At 42.6% G+C, this 20,193-nt stretch overlaps 1 protein-coding gene and 1 long non-coding RNA gene across 13 annotated transcripts in view; one reads left to right on the forward strand and one right to left on the reverse strand.

Moving 5' to 3' along the window:
- Positions 1-20,193, forward strand: part of CELF1 (CUGBP Elav-like family member 1) — a 44,376-nt gene that overhangs the window by 6,884 nt on the left and 17,299 nt on the right. For 9 of the 12 annotated variants that reach the window (XM_081901491.1, XM_081901502.1, XM_081901492.1 and 6 more), the window contains exons 2-6: positions 6,394-6,480; positions 7,436-7,549; positions 16,344-16,531; positions 18,174-18,256; positions 19,231-19,279. In XM_081901491.1, the coding sequence (XP_081757617.1) occupies positions 7,479-7,549; positions 16,344-16,531; positions 18,174-18,256; positions 19,231-19,279 (391 nt within the window). In that variant the 5' untranslated portion in view covers positions 6,394-6,480; positions 7,436-7,478. The remainder of the gene's footprint in view (positions 1-6,393; positions 6,481-7,435; positions 7,550-16,343; positions 16,532-18,173; positions 18,257-19,230; positions 19,280-20,193) is intronic. The other 3 variants (XM_081901496.1, XM_081901495.1, XM_081901501.1) reach the window with 3 other exon arrangements.
- Positions 9,846-16,336, reverse strand: LOC309364846. Its single transcript, XR_014165892.1, has 3 exons — positions 15,942-16,336; positions 11,755-13,464; positions 9,846-10,766 (listed from the first exon to the last, which is right to left on the reverse strand). It is a non-coding gene; the product is annotated as an uncharacterized lncRNA (long non-coding RNA).

The following is a 20,193-nucleotide window of genomic DNA, read 5'->3' on the forward strand; positions in this document are numbered from 1 at the left end:
ATATTTGTTGATATTGTGATCTTATATTGTTTGGCATTTACAGTCATACCTTGGTTTTCGAACATCTTAGTTCTCGAACATTTTGGCTCCCAAATGCCACAAACCCGGAGGTGAGTGTTCTGGTTTGTGAACTATTTTTGGAAGCCGGACATCCAGCAGGGCTTCCGACTGGCTGTAGAAGCCACGCTTTGGTTTTTGAACGTTTTGGAAGTCAGACTTGCACAATGGATTCCATTTTACTTCCAAGGTATGACTGCACAGTACATTTATACTTTTTTTGAATTAATATGCCGTTCATCACATCTGGGGCCTTCAGACCAAAAGCTGTTTACAGTGGTGCCCCGCAAGACGAATGCCTCGCAAGACGAAAAACCCGCAAGTCGAAAGGGTTTTTCGGTTTTTGCGACGCTTCGCTAGACGATTTTCCCTATGGGCTTGCATCGCAAGACGAAAGCCCATAGGGAAATCTCGGGGACCTTTTTTTAAATGCTGGCGGTGGGGAGCAAAGCCTTCCCCCCCCCTCCGGACTTCAGAAGAGGTCCAGGAAGGCCGGCGGGGGCGAAAGGCTTTGCTCCCCACCGCCAGCATTTTAAAAGCGGTCCGGGATAGCAGGGAAGCGCTTCCCGCTATCCCGGACGGCTTTTGAAGGCAGGCAGGGGGGGCAAAGACTTTTGCCCCCCCTGCCTGCCTAACCGGGGGCTTTTAAATCGCCCCGGGACTGTCCAGGGCGATTTAAAAGCCCCCGGACGGCTTTTGAAGCCTCCCCCCGCCGCCCGGCTTCGGGGCATCGTCCCGATGCCGGGCGGTGGGGCAGGAACGCCTCCCCCCGCCGCCCGGCATCGGGGCATCGTCCCGATGCCGGGCGGTGGGGCAGGAACGCCTCCCCCAGCCGCCCGGCTTCGGGGCATCGTCCCGATGCCGGGCGGTGGGGCAGGAACGCCTCCCCCCGCCGCCCGGCATCGGGGCATCGTCCCGATGCCGGGCGGTGGGGCAGGAACGCCTCCCCCAGCCGCCCGGCTTCGGGGCATCGTCCCGATGCCGGGCGGTGGGGCAGGAACGCCTCCCCCCGCCGCCCGGCATCGGGGCATCGTCCCGATGCCGGGCGGTGGGGCAGGAACGCCTCCCCCAGCCGCCCGGCATCGGAACGATGTCCCGAAGCCGGGCGGCCGGGCGGGAAAGCCTCCCCCCGCCGCCCGGCTTCGGGGCATCGTCCCGATGCCGGGCGGTGGGGCAGGAACGCCTCCCCCAGCCGCCCGGCGGGAAAGCCTCCCCCCGCCGCCCGGCTTCGGGGCATCGTCCCGATGCCGGGCGGTGGGGCAGGAACGCCTCCCCCCACCGCCCGGCATCGGAACGATGTCCCGAAGCCGGGCGGCCGGGCGGGAAAGCCTCCCCCCGCCGCCCGGCTTCGGGGCATCGTCCCGATGCCGGGAAGTGGGGCAGGAACGCCTCCCCCAGCCGCCCGGCTTCGGGGCATCGTCCCGATGCCGGGCGGTGGGGCAGGAACGCCTCCCCCCGCCGCCCGGCATCGGGGCATCGTCCCGATGCCGGGCGGTGGGGCAGGAACGCCTCCCCCAGCCGCCCGGCATCGGAACGATGTCCCGAAGCCGGGCGGCCGGGCGGGAAAGCCTCCCCCCGCCGCCCGGCTTCGGGGCATCGTCCCGATGCCGGGCGGTGGGGCAGGAACGCCTCCCCCCACCGCCCGGCATCGGAACGATGTTCCGAAGCCGGGCGGCCGGGCGGGAAAGCCTCCCCCCGCCGCCCGGCTTCGGGGCATCGTCCCGATGCCGGGAAGTGGGGCAGGAACGCCTCCCCCAGCCGCCCGGCTTCGGGGCATCGTCCCGATGCCGGGCGGTGGGGCAGGAACGCCTCCCCCCGCCGCCCGGCATCGGGGCATCGTCCCGATGCCGGGCGGTGGGGCAGGAACGCCTCCCCCAGCCGCCCGGCATCGGAACGATGTCCCGAAGCCGGGCGGCCGGGCGGGAAAGCCTCCCCCCGCCGCCCGGCTTAGGGGCATCGTCCCGATGCCGGGCGGTGGGGCAGGAACGCCTCCCCCCGCCGCCCGGCTTCGGGGCATCGTCCCGATGCCGGGCGGTGGGGCAGGAACGCCTCCCCCAGCCGCCCGGCTTCGGGGCATCGTCCCGATGCCGGGCGGTGGGGCAGGAACGCCTCCCCCCACCGCCCGGCATCGGAACGATGTCCTGAAGCCGGGCGGCCGGGCGAGAAAGCCTCCCCCCGCCGCCCGGCATCGGAACGATGTCCCGAAGCCGGGCAGCCGGGCGAGAAAGCCTCCCCCCGCCGCCCGGCTTCAGAACGATGTCCCGAAGCCCGGCGTTGGGGCGGGAAAGCCTCCCCCCGCCACCCGGCATCGGAACGATGTCCCGAAGCCGAGCGGCGGGGCGAGAAAGCCTTTGTCCCCCCTGCCTGCCTTCCCAGGGGCTTTTAAATCGCCCCGGACAGCGGAGAAGTCCTCCGCTGTCCCGGGCGATTTTAAAATGCCGCCCGCCAGAAGAGGTCGGGGGAAGGCGTTTTCCATAGGAACGCATTAATTGATTTTCAATGCATTCCTATGGAAAACCGTGCATCGCAAGACAAAAAACTCGCAAGACGAAGAGACTTGCGGAACGAATTAATTTCGTCTTGCGAGGCACCACTGTATATACAAATCATAACATGAATATTTGCACACAAACATGCAAGCATTCACAACCATGAAACTTAACAACATCATCACTTCTTTTCAACACTCTCCATACCCAGTGCATCTGGTTGAAGGTATGTATGAAGATACAGAGTGCTCTCTGTGTGTTTATACAAATATTTGCCTTCTACTTACCCAGTTTGAAATGTTTTATCTCTCTTAAACAATACAGTCATACCTTCGCTTACCTAAACTTCAGGATACGTAAGCGGCAAACTTGGAAGTATATTTCCGGGGTTTTGCCACATGTGCAGAAGCGGTCCCTCCGGTTGCAGAAACCTCGGGATCCAACCGGAGCTCCGGAACGGATCCCATCCACAACTGGAGGTACCACTGTAGAGAATTTTAACTAGGTCAAATAAAGATGTCCTGTTTGAGTGTGGCCATTCTACTACGTGACTGGCAGTCTTATGTTATACCATACACACTTGCCTGGAAGTAAGTTTCCTTTGAGATCAATGGGATTTACCTATCAATTAGTGTTGCACTGATACAGTTATCTACAGTTGTATTCCATCTCAGGAGCTTAGTGTTCTAGCTTCGCTAGTCATCCTGAGAGATGTGAGCTCCTTGTCCCAGTAAATTTCATAAGCAAGTGACCCACTTTCTCCAGCCATAGGCACTGCCCTGCTAGATCACCATCTAGTCTAGTCCATCATTCAGTTTCCAGGAAGGAGAAACATGGAAGATGGAACCAGCTTTTTTTCCTGCTATTCCAGAGGGTAGGAACTGAGCGATTGGATTCAAATTGCAAGATTCCAACTAAGCATTAGGAAGAACTTTCTGATGGTAAGAGCTGTTTGACAGTGGAACTGACTCCTTTGGGAGGTAGTGGGCTCTCCTTCCTTGGAGGTTTTAAAGCAGAGTTTGAATGGCCATCTGTCATGGATGATCTCAGGGAGCTAAACTAGATGACCCTTGGGATACCTTCCAACTCTATGATTCTATGAAACCAATTGAGTCCTAGGAAGATTGCAAGCATCTTGTATTATTAATCTTCTAGTCTTTGGCATCTTGAGGTATGTTTCCTCTGACTATGAAAAAGCTGCTTAGCTATCATGGCTGAATTCTGTTAATTTTAAATTCTTTTAAAAAACAATCTAGGCTACTGACCATCACCAAGTTGTAATGAATTCTATAAGTTTTTGATCCATTGTGTGGTATGCTGCCTTTTCCTTTGGTGACATAACCTGACCCTGAGTTCTAGGGGAACTTCCCAGAACAGATTGGTTTTTTTGGGAGGCTTCCGGGGGCATAAGCAGATTTCTGTTGTGCAAGTGGGTGGACATCATTGGTCAGCTCACATTTTCTATACTGGTATGGCTAATCTATGGCCGTCCAGATTTTGTAAGGCCACAACTTACATAGGGGTTGTATGCAGCCAAATCATTTTGCATGTCAAACAACTTCTGCAGGTGCAACAGAACTTCCACTCCCTCTTCTCTCTGGTGTGAAGCCCCAGTCTATCTGGGGTTTTCCCCAATCCTCAGAGCAGATTTGGTGGCAGTGTAGGAGGAGGAAGGGGAGAGGGAGTTCCATTGTGCTTACAGAAGTTGCATACACAGTGATTTAGGTGGAGTCAATCTATAATTGCTGACCATTGACTGTGCTGGCTAGGATTGATGGGAGTATGAAGTCCATCAACATGTGGAGGTCACAAGTTAAGGTCCCCTGTCTACATTATTTGAGTAATTACAGCAGGGCTGTCTTTAGCGTATGCACCGCTGGGGTGTAGGGGTGCAAAGATCTGCCCAGCACCCCCAATTTTTTTAGGGGGGACGAACTCAAAGTTGTTGAGCTTTATTGTTTTTGGGGAGGTGGGGAGCCAAAGTTGCGTAGGAAATAACTGCTTTTGTTTCCTGACTCGGGAATATTTGACACTATGGGGGGTGGGCAGGAACCTTCGCTCCATTGCTTTTCACTGCCGCCAATCGAGAGGAACCGGTATACAGTTGTTATGCATTTGGCGCTCCCCAGAATTCGGCGCCTTGCACCCCTGGGTAAAGACAGCCCTGAATTACAGCTAGTTTAGACACCCCTCATTGTATGTGTGAAGTTAGGATTTTTTGCTGTAATGAATATCCCTTTGCTACTCCTTTGCTATTTTGTTGCCCATTTAGTATGTGTGAAATTTAGCCAAATCACTGGAGGGTTGATAAAATTGCTGCAAATGCAGGATATGATCCATGAGCTATCAGTTGACTATTCTTGCTGTGTATTATAAAAGCATGAAAGAATGATTTCTTTGGCATTGCCCAAACCTCATGGGGGACTGTTAACATGAACAACCCACTTGGTTGAATTGCAGGTTGCCATCTTCTTTAGTTTTTGTACATAAACAAGGCATTATCTCTTGTGGACAGACATGTTCCTACGCTGCCAAGGATATTGGACTGAGTGTTGCATTCCCTCCCCCTTTAGTTTAGTAAATTTAATAATCAGCAGAGCTACTGTGGCTTAAAGGATGTCTAGAGTAGTTTGTGAACTAAAGTTGTAGACTACCACGAACCAGTGTCAGGAAAGTGACTTTGGTTCTATTATGAGAGGTCAGTTCACTGGATCTATCGGTTTTAGTCTCAGAGAGATGGCTCATATAGCACAGAGAAGCACACTTGTTTTGTATTGTAACATGCAAAGTGGGACGCTTATTTACTGCTTTTGCTGCAGTTAAATATAGTCATCCCCCATTTTGCATGTAATGGCAGAAGCACAACCAATTCATCCTTCTGCTTCCCCCCTCTTGAGTTTAGAATCCTCTGTCTTTAACCTCAATTGCTGATTTACACTCCTCAAAAGAGAGGAGTATTAAGTGTGATGGGGGGGGGGAGATTTAAAGAAGTTGGGTTACATAATCATAACAACATAAGAGACTAGCTGGATCAGACCAAAATCCCATCTAATCCAACTTTCTGTTCTCACAGCAACCAACCAGACGTCTGTGAAAAACACTCAGGCAGAACATGACACATAACAGCACTTCCTACTTGTGTTTCCCAGCAACTGATATTCAGAGGCATATTGCCTCTGATAGTGGAGATAATATAGTTATTGTGAACAATCGTGATTGATAGCCTTATCGTCCATGAATTTATCTAATCTCCTTTTAGAGTCATCAGAGTTGGTGGTCATCACTTCTCCAACTTGTACAAGTGAATTCTGCTGTAGAAAAAAAGTGCTTTTATCTGCCCAGAATATCCCACCATTCAGTTTCATTAGGTGACTGGATTCTGAGAGGAAGGAGATCTATTTCCATTTTCTCTACACACTTTTAACTTTACACACCTCCATCATGTCCCCCTTATTGTCATTTTTTAAAGCAAAAAGCCCCAAGCCTAATCTTTCCTCACAGGGGAGATGCTTCAACCTCCTAATCATTTTGGTTCTCTGTGTTCCCATCTTCAGTTATTTTTATTGAGGTAAATTATACTGACTCATACTTCAAAGAAATCCAGAAGCGGTTAATCATCTATGTATAACTAGTAAGTTTGAGCACTACAGCTTTAGGACAATGAGCACGCACCTGCCTTTAACATGACAGTCATTCTCCAGAAGTGGTTGTTGAAACAGTAAATATAAGCCATCGTATTACCAGGCACTTAGCTTCTGACCTGGTTTGCAAGTAAGAACAATAGAAGTAATAGAGACTAGCCAGGAAATAAACAAGCTAACTAAATGGAGATTGATACATTCAACAGGTATCAGAGTTGATTTCTACGGTAGTTCAGAATTAGCCTTGAAGGCACCAAGGAACCCGAACTTCATATGAAGACACTCCATGGTAGGTGTAGGAAAGTTAATATGCATAATTTACCCACCTTTTTTTTAGAACTATGTGTCAGTTTGGTAAAACTTGCGTCTGAAGAAGTTTTTAACTAATGTGTGGGAAAGCAATTTTGGAAAAGGAGAAAGGACTTCAACTTAATGCCGGAGCTTGAGAGTTTAACACTGTGAGAATTTCAGACTGAATTGTGCATTGCAGTGAAAAATGCTATCAATGATTTTTTCATATCTTGTAGTTAGCATATTAAGAAATGACTTCTTTGGCCAGGAGTCTCTAAATTTCACCTTGTTTTCCAAGTGAAATTGGGAAGCTTACCAATAGGTTCAATTGGGATTTCTCCCTGTTCTATATGCAATTCTCAAGGCTGAAGTGAAATGTTGTTCTATTGAAGGAAGTAGAAATCTTGCCCAGCCCCACATAGCAAGCATGTTGAGCCTGGTTATATATATGTTGACCCAGGATTTAATAAGCTTCCACCATCTCATAAAATGTGATTAGTTGACCTCAAACCAGGAAAGCAGTGTAATGATGCTTGTTTTAAGAATATTCTACCTAAAGAAATATTTAAGGGCTCATACTTTTGTGGTAGTGAGTTTGATTGGAAGCTATGAAGCTAGTTTGTGTTCTTTTCTGCTCTGTTGCACACAACTATCTTCATGGATCTGACACTCTGTTTATCTGACAGTGCACTCAGTACTGCTTTGCCAGGGAAAATTGCACAAAACAAGCCCAGTGCATCAGCATTTTCATTGTGTACTGAGCTGAGTCTCTCTTCACATGGTCACATCCCCCTTTTAATCCTGGTCCTCATGTTTCTTTCCCAGTCCAGCCTGTTTTTGTGGTGTCTGTTGCTGGTCTCCCCAAGCTTGTGTTCTTGTGGTTTGAGTGTTATTTTGTGTGGATCACTGTGTTAAGACTCTCAGAAATTAAGTGGTGGTGTTCAATTGGTTCGACAGGACAGTGATCTAGCATTAGTGGTTTGTGGTAAGCAGAGAAGTGATGGCTGCTTTTAAGTTGGATTTCCTCCCAGAAATGATGGTGGATCATTGCTCCTTGAATGCCAGCCCTATGTGAGTATTTTGTTTTCATAGCTAATCTACATTAATGCTGATTGCTTTCAATTTGTTCTTTTGAAGGTAATTGGTGGGGGGTTTTATTATTGTTCTGTATTAAGGGAAGAACCAAAAGAGGCATATAAGACCCTAGAGTTAATTTATGGAAGAGAGCCTAAAAAATGCTTGGAGTTGATACTCCATGAACAAGAACTCAATTGGGGACAGTATGTTAAGTTTGTACCCAGCATAGGATTATGTTCCAGGGTGAGTTAATTTTAGAGAAATACACTTTATGGTTCACATAGCCCTTAAGATACAAATAAATTAAATTCTGCACTATATGTGGCACATCCTCGTAGTTCATGCCAAATACATTCTTGTGAAATTTTATAGCTTGATTTGTAACTATTGTACTTTTTTAGCATGTTAGATTTGCAGTTTTACACATTAAGTTAGTTTTCTGCTCCTTGTATGTGCAGACACCTTAATATACTTCAAACACAATAGTAAAGTTTACTGATCAAAATTATATGGTATGGATGCATGTAGCTATCAAAGCATCATTCAGAGGCATTTAATGGTCGTGGTATTAGCTTCATTGGAATAAACTGTTTTCAGGTAAGTGTGGGACATCTATTTTCTTGATTTTAATCCAGAAAGATCCCAAATGTGTGTTTTAATCCCAAAGGATCCCTATTACAATTGCACTGGGGCTACTTCTGGCCCCTTCGATATCTAACTTTGCTCTGGGATAGCAATTTAACATACATAGTAGAAAGCGACTAGCATGGTTGGTTGCACCATGTGTGTGCATTGTGTTTCAGAGTACAACAGAAGAAACTCTACAGAGAGAATTTGCAAACACTCAAAATTCAACACTAGGTGATGATGTAGTGTATTCATTGGAGTCCGAGTAAATGGGGGGAAATAGTATTATTTCAGTAACATGTATTTGGACTTGGTTACAAAAGGGCAAGGAGACACGCCTGTTTATACCTAGATCCAAAACATGTTTGGGGGTTGTATCCAATTAATTATACTTGGAGTAGACCCATTGAAATTAGTGAACCTAAATTAGTTATGTTTATTGATAACTTGGGTTTATGTTTCATTCGTAACTCTTAGTAGTACTTGAATTGGATTACAACCCCAGGAGTCTGTAATCCAGCCAGTTTTGCACAACTGGCTACACTTGTTAATTTATGGATTCCAGAAATCCTGATGCATAAGCCTTTTGAGAATCAACTATCTGTATCAGCTGCAGTTTCAGTACTTTCATGTATCACAACCAATATGTGAAAATAAGGGCTGTTGATTTTATTAATAGTTTAGATATGACTTCTAGAACTTAGCCCCTCTCTTTTTTATTAAGAATAAAAAGGCAAGTTATTTTCTCTCAATTGAGTTTAAAGCTTCAGATTATTATTTTTAAAAATCAAATATTTTCCTGTTGAAAAATGCTGGGAAGCTTACGGCAATTTCTAATATTAAAAATACAAATAAGAAATTAATAGCACATAAAACAAACTCATTGTAAATATACTATTGGGGAGAACAATGAGATAAAATATAGAAAGAGTAATAATATTATCTCTTAGGTTTCAAAGCCCTGTTGAAGAAGTCTTCCTTGGTTTTTTGATAATCAGTAAAGATGATTCACATTTGCATGTCCCTCACAACTGAGTTTCACACTTCTAGGGCAACTGCATAAATTGCTCTATTACATCCTATTGCTGTTTTAATTTTCTTGAAAGATAGGAATTTGAAATGCATTTTAAAGAAAATTGGACCTGTAACATAAAAAAATAACTATTTGATGGTTGAATACTTCAAAACTTTTTATTTCAAATCCTTAGTTCCTTTAGTTTAAGGATTAATGTGAGGAAAACAAGTTCAGTTTTCCAAGAAAGTGGCCTGCCTTGTTCTGATATTTCTTGATTCTACATAATCTTACTGTTCTCTTAGGTGTGGAATGGTGGGTAACCATTTGAGGTAGCAGTGAGATCACACAGATCCAGTTTTCGGAGCATGTCCTAGAAGTGGGATTGTAGGCAGTTCACAAATTTTGTTTTATTCATCTCTCTCTCTCTCTCCCTTTCTTAAAAAATCTTTTAAAGGTGGGAGCCCCCCGAGGAGTCACAGATCGAGTTAAATGAAGCATATCCATACTTACTGATACTTTCATACAGCAATATCTACAGCAGAGTAGCATACAAGTCCATAAAACATACTAGCAGTGAAAAAGGATTTATTTCAGAATAAATCCTTTTTTACTGCTAGTATGTTTTATGGACTTGTACCTGATTTTTTTAAAAAAATAAACATACAGTCACAAACCCTGTAAAAGTAAAATAAAACGCCAAAATCATACCATTTTTGATAGGAAAGGTGTTAAAAATAAGTTACATATATAAAATAAGAAAAAGAACAAAACCACCCAAATCTCTTTATAAAACTTTGCTGTGGAAAAGATAAATCAACATAACCTATAACAGCAGCAGCCTGAAATAAATATAAATGCTTTTCACTTTGTAAAGTCTTGATGTCTGGTTGCCTGGAGGCAATTCTTAACTTTCAGTATTGGAGAAAACTAAAAACATTTTTATAGAGTTTATGAATAAATGGGTCAGCCATCCCCTTATAATAATCACTTGAAAATAATGGCACTTAACGTGTTTCACAAGAAGGAAAGTGATAAAAATAACAACCGAAGTTAATACTGTACAAAAAGTTACTCCCTTGCTGTTGCAGCATGACTTTCAGATTCTGCAATATTAGCCCCGTGTATGTTGCATGAAGTTGGAGTGAACAGTGTATGCCTTTGGGCAGCATGATGTTAATACAAGTCTACCTCCTGTCCCTTCACCACAACCTTATTCTCCTTTTTCCTCCCTGTAGCTAGACTATAAAGCAGGGATGAAAATCTGTGTTTCTTCAGATGTCATTGAACTCCATCTTCCATCAGCACCAGCCAGCATGACCAGTGGTCAGGGATGTTGGGAGATGTAGTTCAGCAACAGCTGGAGGGTTGCAGATTCCCTAGTCCTTATCTAGAGAAACCACATAGGCAAAGGAAAGCTTTGGCAGTTTTTTGGTGGTCTGTGGTCCAGATGCCTAATTCTTTGATACTGAGATCTGAAACTCAACTGCCTAAACAATAAGTCCATGGTGGAAGCGACATCTGGTAGGGGCAATCAGTATGTTCATACAAAATTCCACAGAATGGAAAAAGCTAGGATTCCAGGTGGAGAAATCGAAGTTGGAGACAGAGCTGTTAGAACCTAAGACTAAGGTACTTTCAAGAATGTATAATTTGCTGCTGAAATGGAATACGCAAGACGAAATGGTTAAGTCGGCTATGATAAAATGGGCACAGGATATTGGGCATAACATTATGTTTGAGGACTGGGAAAGGTTGTGGACCACTGGGTTGAATTTCACTGCATGTAATACTTTGAAAGAAAATGTAATGAAAATGATATACAGATGGTACATGACCCCAGTTAAACTTGCCAAAATATACCATTCGTCTGATAACAAATGTTGGAAATGTAAAGAAAATGAAGGAACATTCTTTCACCTCTGGTGGACTTGCCCTAAAGTGAAGGCTTTCTGGGAAATGATATATAACGAGTTGAAAAAGGTGTTTAAGTATACCTTTACCAAGAAACCAGAGGCCTTTCTTCTGGGCATTGTAGACCAGAAGGTGCTAAAGAAAGATAGAACATTTTTCATGTATGCAACAACAGCAGCAAGGATACTACTTGCTAAGAACTGGAAAACTCAAGATCTACCCACACTGGAAGAATGGCAGATGCAACTGATGGACTATATGCAACTGGCGGAGATGACTGGCAGAATCCGAGACCTGGGAGAAGAAAGGATTGAAGAAGATTGGAAGAAATTCAAGACCTACCTGCAGAAATATTGTGATTTAGTGGAATGTTAAGAAGGATGCTTGGTTATAAATAATTGGCCATCATTAAAATAGATTAAGAATTGATATTTAAGCATGGGGACATAGATTTGGAAATAAGATGATAATTTGCTTGACAAAAATTATTAAAGATGCAAATGGGAGCGGGAGACGTGAGGAAGCTCAAGAATATTATGAAACTTTGTTAAAACAAAGCAATAATGTTCATTATTATTGTATTTTTTTATTAAAAAACCTTAATAAATATTTATAAAAAAAAAAAAATTCCACAGAATGGAAGAACCTGGAAGTCTCAGTAAATATATTATTTACAGTCTGTTCCAGTATTCTGAATAGTGCTTCTTCCTTTGTCTCAAATTCACAGATTATCAATAGGATTGACAAACAGTCAGTTGACTGACTGTTGTTTGACTTTGGTCCAGTAAAGCTAAGAACACCACTGTGGGTTTTGTTATTTTAAATTTTGCAACTGTACACTGGCCCTCGCATTCTATGGTAAAAGTCAAAAGACAAGAACTGTTCAGTGAATTATTTCAGTCAGTAGAAATTGTACTTGACATGGTTAAAAGTTATAATAATTCATTATTTTTATTATTCAAAATCCAATGTTTTACAATAACAATTTGTTTTTGTAATTAATGTAAGTATTAAATGTTTTGATGATGAGAGTTAATTACTAGGTTGAATCTGTGTGCCTTCTGATATTAAAGCAAGGTTGCTATTTTTCTTGACTTGTTCAGTTTTGAAAAAATATGTCACAGTGTCTGTGGATTATGAAATACTGGTTTAAATAGGAAGACATTGAATGCCTATAAGTGGAATGATCAAGTGGGAAATTCAAATTCCTTTGTACAATGCCCTGCTCATTTAAACCTGAAACTCAGCAATCTACCATTGTAGCACAATTACCCTAAAGTGCTGACTACTGAGGTTTGGGGCTAGGGGAGCAGGAAGGAAGCTACTCATCTAGCCACAAATCTGAGTAGTGCAGTGCAGTGAATGGATGTTGCTGTTTTCTTGTCCCCCCAAAATATGCTGCTTTTAAGCTTGAAAGGTGAAACAAGTTTGAATGTACATCTCATAGTGCAGGGGTGGGTAACTTCTGCTTACCAGGCCAAGTTTGGCTTTCTGCTGGTCCAGTTTGGCTCACGAGGCCGTTTCCCCCAAACCATTCCTGCCCGCCCATCTTATCAACATTAGTTGATAAGCAGGAGACAGGATTTTATCCTGCATTGGCTGTGCCACTCTGGTGTCTGCAGGGAACAGGATCACGCTTCCTAGGCAACAGGATTTAATATCAACTCATTAGATGACATCACATGACTGACAGGTGGAGAACCCTTGCTGGAGCAGTGTGAAAATGAGGGTGGAGGTGCTTCAGAGAGCAGTTGGCCAAGCCGCTCTCTGCTTATCTTCAGAGAACAAAGGGTCTTAATCTTTGCCCAGCAGCTGATGGGTGAGCCTTGGCTGCACAAACCTCTTCCCGGCTCCCCACCTCTGCCATAGGGGCATATCTGTTCCCCATCTTCCTTTTTTCTCTAACTGACGCTGAATTGATCTTCACATGTCATTGCTCCTGGATGTCTGCTCAGTCCATTGAATTGCCAAAGTATACAGACACAGTTCAAGTTTGTGCAGATAGTAAACTCAGTGTTCCTAAGTGACCTATCTAGGATGATGCTGAGTTTGGTATTAGTATAGATATGTGGCACCTGCAGCAAAACGTTGCCGTGTGTCGTCACTTCTGAATATGAGTGCTTTTCAGAGTTTCAGCTGGTCTTTTCTTGCATGCAGAGTATTATACCCAAACCAAACCATTGGTCTATTTTTAGGATTCCCATTCAGGAATTTTATTTTTATGGTTTTTAATGTTTTTTAAAGTTATATATGTCTGCAAACATTGGGTTCTCCCAGGCAGGTTGACACCTCCCTTTTGTTTCTCAGTGGCCCTGTTTTGGCTCCCATTTTTGTTGACACTCAGCACTTTAGTTTGCTGTTAGAGGGATTGGTGATTTTTTTTTTTTAATAATAATTTTTATTGATTTTCCAATTTTTACAACAAAACCACACCAAACAAAACACACAACAACAGACACAGACAAAACATACATTTTGCTTTCTTAACCTCATTTTCATAAGCCTCTTTTCTCAGACTTCCCCATACCTTCCCCATTTTGCATCCTAGTTTTCCAGTTTTTCAGCAACCCTTTTAATCAATCAAAATTTAACTTATTCTCATTTCAGTTTCACTTTAAATCAAAAAAAAAGAAGAAGAAGAAAAGATAAATATAGCTGTAATTATACATCTTCCTCTCCCTTAACACTTTAACATTCCTCAAATTTGTAGCAATTTTTAAGATATGCTTTAAATTTCTTCCAGTCCTCCTCCACAGTCTCTTTCTCTTGGTCGCGGATTCTGCCGGTCATTTCTGCCAGTCCCATGTAGTCAATCACTTTCGCCTGCCATTCTTCCAGCGTGGGTAGCTCTTGTGTCTTCCAATACTTTGCTAGAAGAATCCTTGCTGCCGTTGTGGCGTACATAAAAAAGGTCTTATCCCTCCTTGGCACCAATTGGCCGACCATGCCCAAGAGAAAAGCCTCTGGTTTCTTATGAAAAGTACATTTGAGTACTTTCTTAATTTCATTATAGATCATTTCCCAGAAGGTCTTAATCTTTGGGCAGGTCCACCAGAGGTGAAAGAAGGTTCCTTCGGTCTCATTACATTTCTAGCATTTGTTATTGGGCAAATGATAAATCTTCGCGAGCTTGACTGGGGTCATGTACCATCTGTAAATCATTTTCATAATGTTTTCTCTTAAGGCATTACAAGCCGTAAATTTAATACCTGTGGTCCACAACTGTTCCCAGTCAGCAAACATAATATCATGGCCTAAGTCCTGTGCCCATCTGTTCATAGCTGATTTAACGGTCTCATCAATTGTATTCCACTTCAACAGCAAGTTATACATTCTTGATAAGTTCTTAGTATTGGATTCTAGCAGTTCAGTTTCTAATTTCGATTTTTCCACCTGGAATCCATGTTTCCTGTCTTGTTTAAAAGTCTCCATTATTTGAAAATAATGGAGCCAATCTCGTACCTTAGACTTTATTTTCTCAAAACTCTGTAATTTAAATTCACCACTTTCAAATTCTAATATCTCAGAATATTTTGGCCAATTGGTTGTCATATTAAGTTTCTTCACCTCTTTGGCCTCCATTGGTGATAACCACCTGGGGGTTTTATTTTCCAACAGATCTTTGTACCGAGTCCAAACATTATATAGTGCTTTCCTAACAATATGGTTTTTAAAACCCTTGTGCACTTTCACCTTGTCATACCAGATATATGCATGCCAACCAAACATATTGTTAAAACCTTCCAAATCCAGAATGTCTGCATTTTCAAGTAGTAGCCAGTCTTTCAACCAGCAGAAAGCTGCCGATTCATAATACAGTCTTAAGTCCGGCAGGGCAAAACCCCCTCTTTCTTTTGAGTCAGTAAGTATCTTAAAGTTTATTCTGGGCTTTTTGCCCTGCCAGACAAATTTAGATAAGTCTTTCTGCCACTTCTTGAAACAATTAAGTTTGTCCACAATTTGTAATGTCTGAAACAAAAATAACATTCTAGGCAATACATTCATTTTGATCACAGCAATTCGGCCTAACAAGGAAAGCTTCAAATTCGACCATATTTCTAGATCTTTCTTTATCTCTGTCCAGCATTTATCATAATTGTCTTTAAATAGGTTCACATTTTTTGATGTCATATTAATTCCCAGGTATTTTACTCTTTTTGCCATAGTTAGACCAGTTACCTCTTGGAATCTCTCTCTTTCCCCATTTGTTAATTTCCCCCCCAAGACCTTAGTTTTTTGTTTGTTCAATTTAAATCCTGCAACTTGACCAAAGGCTCGGATTAAATCCAAAGCTCTTTTTGTACTAGTGTCTGGCTCCTGTAGGGTCAAAACTAAGTCATCTGCAAAAGCCTTCAGTTTGTATTCTCTGGCTCCGACCTGAACCCCTTTCACCAGCTGGTCCCCCCTTATCAAGTTCAACAAAACCTCCAGGACTAATATAAAAAGTAACGGGGAAATTGGGCACCCCTGCCGTGTCCCTTTTTCTATGGAAAGTTCATCAGTAACCACATTATTTACAATTAATTTTGCCTTCTGTTCCGAATAAATTGCACCTATACCATTTTCAAACCTTTGGCCTACCCCCATCCCATGGAGATTCTTCTTCATAAATTTCCAAGAAATATTGTCAAAGGCTTTCTTCGCGTCCACAAAGATCAAAATTGCCTTTGTATTAATATTAACTGTCAGCATTTCTATAATGTTAATTATATTCCTTACATTATCAGATAAATGTCTACCCGGGAGAAAGCCTGCTTGGTCTTTATGAATCTCCTCCACCAACACCTTCTTCAATCTTTTTGCCAAAATATCTGCAAAAATTTTGTAATCCACATTGAGTAAGGATTGGTGATATTTTTTCATCTTTACACTTACTACTAAATTCATTAGTTTTAAGTACACCAACTTTTAGCTCAGTTTTCCTTTTTCAATAAACCACTGTTTACCCTTTATACAAGATTATAATACATTTTATTTCTAAGATGCTAATGTTTCTGGGGGAGAAAACGGCAAATTCATCTGAGACACCTGAAGGCAATCAAGTCTTTGGAGAAGTGTCTCTTCTCTCTTCCCACCACGTGCCTGGTTTTCAGTGGACAGAATATGTTCTCTGAATATCTCAGATAAGCAACAGTTTGAGTTTTAATTATTATCTTTCTAATACATTTGAAGGAGGGTTGGTTGGGACAGAGTCTAGGAGGACCCTTACCATATGTTTCTCATTGACTCATGCAGCTCAAAGAAAATGAATGGCACACTAGACCATCCTGACCAACCGGACATTGATGCCATCAAGATGTTTGTGGGCCAGGTCCCACGGAGTTGGTCTGAAAAAGATCTGCGAGATCTGTTTGAACAGTATGGTGCTGTCTATGAAATAAATGTCCTGCGGGACAGGAGCCAAAATCCTCCTCAGAGCAAAGGTGAGAGCTCTCTCTTTTCTTTTTACTGGACGTTTTGGTCCAAGATCGTTATGCGTCTTATTGACACTTATTACTCTGAGAAAGCATGTCTTTGTGTTGTTTTGATATCACGATCCATTCACGATCTTAATATTGCTGTATTTGGTGTGGTAGCAAGAAAAGCAGATAGTAGGAAGTTTAGTTTAGATGTCTGTTGTTCTTCACATGCAGATGCAAACTTGGGCATGTCACTACACGTTGACAGTTTTATCGTTGAGCTGTACCTGCATAGTTTGCTTATTTTATAGATTTTCTCCTGAAAAAGCGTAAATGTGTGAAGTAGCCCTAAGTTGGGGGCATAATTCACATAATGTTATTCCATTTGGGTGTCTTACTGATAAGATTAACAAGCAAGGAGTGTCCACCTGATGCCCATTGAAACATTTTCAACAAGATTGATCTGTCTTTTGACCTGTGCAACTCAGTCTCAAAGTGTGAAACAAGGCTCTCAAGAGTTTCAGGAAGTTGCCACAAAAGGTGTAAGCTCCTGACCCCCCCATCTAATTCTGCCTTGAACTATTGATCAGGCCAGGAGGTAAGACTGTAGGAAAAGGTTTACTCTTAGTGTTACTAATAAGCATCTGATGAGGTGAGAATAAGGTGCAACCATGAGCAGTTAACTTGCAATAGTAAAAAAAAAAAGGGTTTTATCTGCTGTATTGTGAATTCTGAAAACTAAAGTGTCATGCAGTGGAATGAGACCTCAAAATCCAAATGGGCATAGTGAAGGACGTTGCTTCAAGATGCAGATAAAGGGGACATTTTTTGCTCTCTCACTAAAAAAAAACTCCCTGCAAATTGGGAAAAGATACTATCGTATTCGGGACCCTGTATCTTAAAAAGCAGAGGCATCACCTTGCCAACAAAGGTCCGTATAGTTAAAGCTATGGTTTTCCCAGTAGTGATGTATGGAAGTGAGAGCTGGACCATAAAGAAGGCTGATCACTGAATTGATGCTTTTGAATTATGGTGCTGGAGGAGACTCTTGAGAGTCCCATAGACTGCAAGAAGATCAAACCTATCCATTCTTAAGGAAATCAGCCCTGAGTGCTCACTGGAAGGACAGATCGTGAAGCTGAGGCTCCAGTACTTTGGCCACCTCATGAGAAGAGAAGACTCCCTGGAAAAGACCCTGATGTTGGGAAAGATGGAGGGCACAAGGAGAAGGGGACGACAGAGGACGAGATGGCTGGACAGTGTTCTCGAAGCTACCAGCATGAGTTTGACCAAACTGCGGGAGGTCGTGGAAGACAGGAGTGCCTGGCGTGCTCTGGTCCATGGAGTCACGAAGAGTCGGACACAACTAAATGACTAAACAACAACAACATTCAAATGAGGAATAGTTGATTTCTTGTTAGTTCAAGTTCTGCATACCTCCAGCCTTGGGTCTTGTGAATACGTAAGTCACTTATATAATTGGGGCTGAACTATGTTAAATAGTGAAGGCATTAGAAACATTAATTTTGATACGAATCTTACCCTTCAAATATTCAGAATTCAGTTAGTGGCACCTTTTGACTTAATGTATTCTGCTATAAAATAATTTATGCTGGAATGGATTATTTTTATATGTTATGCATCATGTAACTTGTTTGCATTACAGGATGCTGTTTTGTTACATTTTATACCCGTAAAGCTGCACTAGAAGCACAGAATGCTCTTCATAACATGAAGATTCTCCCAGGGGTAAGACAATAGGCATCATCTATTTAATCTGCTCTTTCAGTATTTCTGCATGAATCCACACTCAGGATGCAATCTTTTCTGGGATGGGGTATGTGGAGCCCCTTGGCTTGACTAATACAAATACGACTCCTCACCTACATGGGGGTTACATTCTGGGCCCCCACATACACAAGTGAAAAAACATATACAGTGGCACCTCGGGTTACATATGTTTAGGTTACATATGTTTCAGGTTACATACGCTTCAGGTTACAGACTCCGCTAACCCAGAAATAGTACCTCGGGTTAAGAACTTTGCTTCAGGATGAGAACAGAAATCCGGCAGCAGCAGGAAGCCCCTTAGCTAAAGTGGTGCTGCAGGTTAAGAACAGTTTCAGGTTAAGAACGGACCTCTGGAACGAATTAAGTACTTAACCCGAGGTACCATTGTAGTTGGGAGTACTCTCTAAACACCCTTTAAACACCTTCTCTGCTGCTCTCTCTTCAATCAGTACCAAAAATAATGTATCCACAGCTAGAATTGAAGTCCTGAGGCTGGCAGGAGGACATACAGGAAAGGGGCAGCTGCTGTTGAGCTATCCTGCACATCAGCTGTTAGGTGGGAAGGCTGAGCAGCATAAACAAAGTCCTGCTGCATTTCAGGTCTCTTCAGATGCTTCCTCTGTCCTCATTGACGTCCTCTTCAGGATTCGGGGAGGGTCTCCACAAGGACTCTCCTGCTCTCTCCTGCCATTTCCAAGTTTGAATTGAATTACTGAATTATTTTCCGGCACTTCGTGTGAGTTGATTGTGCATAAGTGGGGAGACGCCTGTACTGTCTTCTCTGTCCTCTGAATTAGTATGGATTTATAAGTTCCCTGGTTACAACAGCTTTGAAAGGAATGTATAGTTGTGGCTGGAGGTGATTTACTCCCCAAAACTTGATTTCCACCTCTGCACCACTCCCAATCCTAATTGCTTTATCTGTGTTACAGATGCACCATCCCATCCAAATGAAGCCAGCCGACAGTGAAAAGAATAATGGTAAGTGTATGTAAAACAGGCTTTTTTCAAATTAATAAGTCTGTTATATGGAAAGTTCATTGATTTTGACTTAGAAAACACCATCCAAGTTACTAAAGCATCCCATACTACTATTGCCTTTGTGCATTGCCTTTTGCTTTGCACTTAAGAAGTGAAAGAAGCTGATCCCTCTCCCTTGGTTGAGGAAATGCTAATAATACTTCTACAGGTTCAGCTTCAAGTTCTATAAAACATATTCATTGCAAAGGCTTCATTGTGATCCTAAAAGAAAAGGGGGAAAGCAATATATTTGCTTTCTTGGAACGATTTTGTTATCTTTGCTGCCTACTGAATGAAGATAATCTCTGGCATATAGTTTTGCATCTAGAATTACAAGGCTGCTCTATATACACAACTTTCTCTTCTCTTACTATAAACCCTTCTGTTCTAAAAGAAGATTATAGTCTTATTACAGTATGCAAAGATTATTTTTTTTAATGGAGCATTGTATTCAGGCTTGCAAGTTTGTTTCATACTGGAAATTACTTTGTAAAATCCACCTATGTTAAAGGAGAAATCACTGTCTTCTACTTATATTAAAAGGATGATCAATTTCTTAGTAATAAAAGCTGGCCAGTGTTTTTTGCACTGTATACTACTTCAACTTTCATTTTCTGTGGTTTATTGATGTGTAATATATTCTTTGTTACAAATTATGTAATTATATAAAATACAGATATGTGCTCATTTGTCTATCAGCTTGTTCAAGAATAAACAAGTTGTTCATGGTTTAAATTCGTGGTTTAAATTTTAAATATGGTTTTACATTTTTGTGTACTGGAACAGCTTATTAATGTTGCCAACAAAAATATGCCAAATAGCAATGTACAATGAGAAGATCTCTCTATTTAATCAATTCTTAATCAAAGTGACGG

This window comes from Podarcis melisellensis, assembly GCF_964234715.1.
Source record: "Podarcis melisellensis genome assembly, chromosome: 1".
NCBI classification, from domain to species: domain Eukaryota; kingdom Metazoa; phylum Chordata; class Lepidosauria; order Squamata; family Lacertidae; genus Podarcis; species Podarcis melisellensis.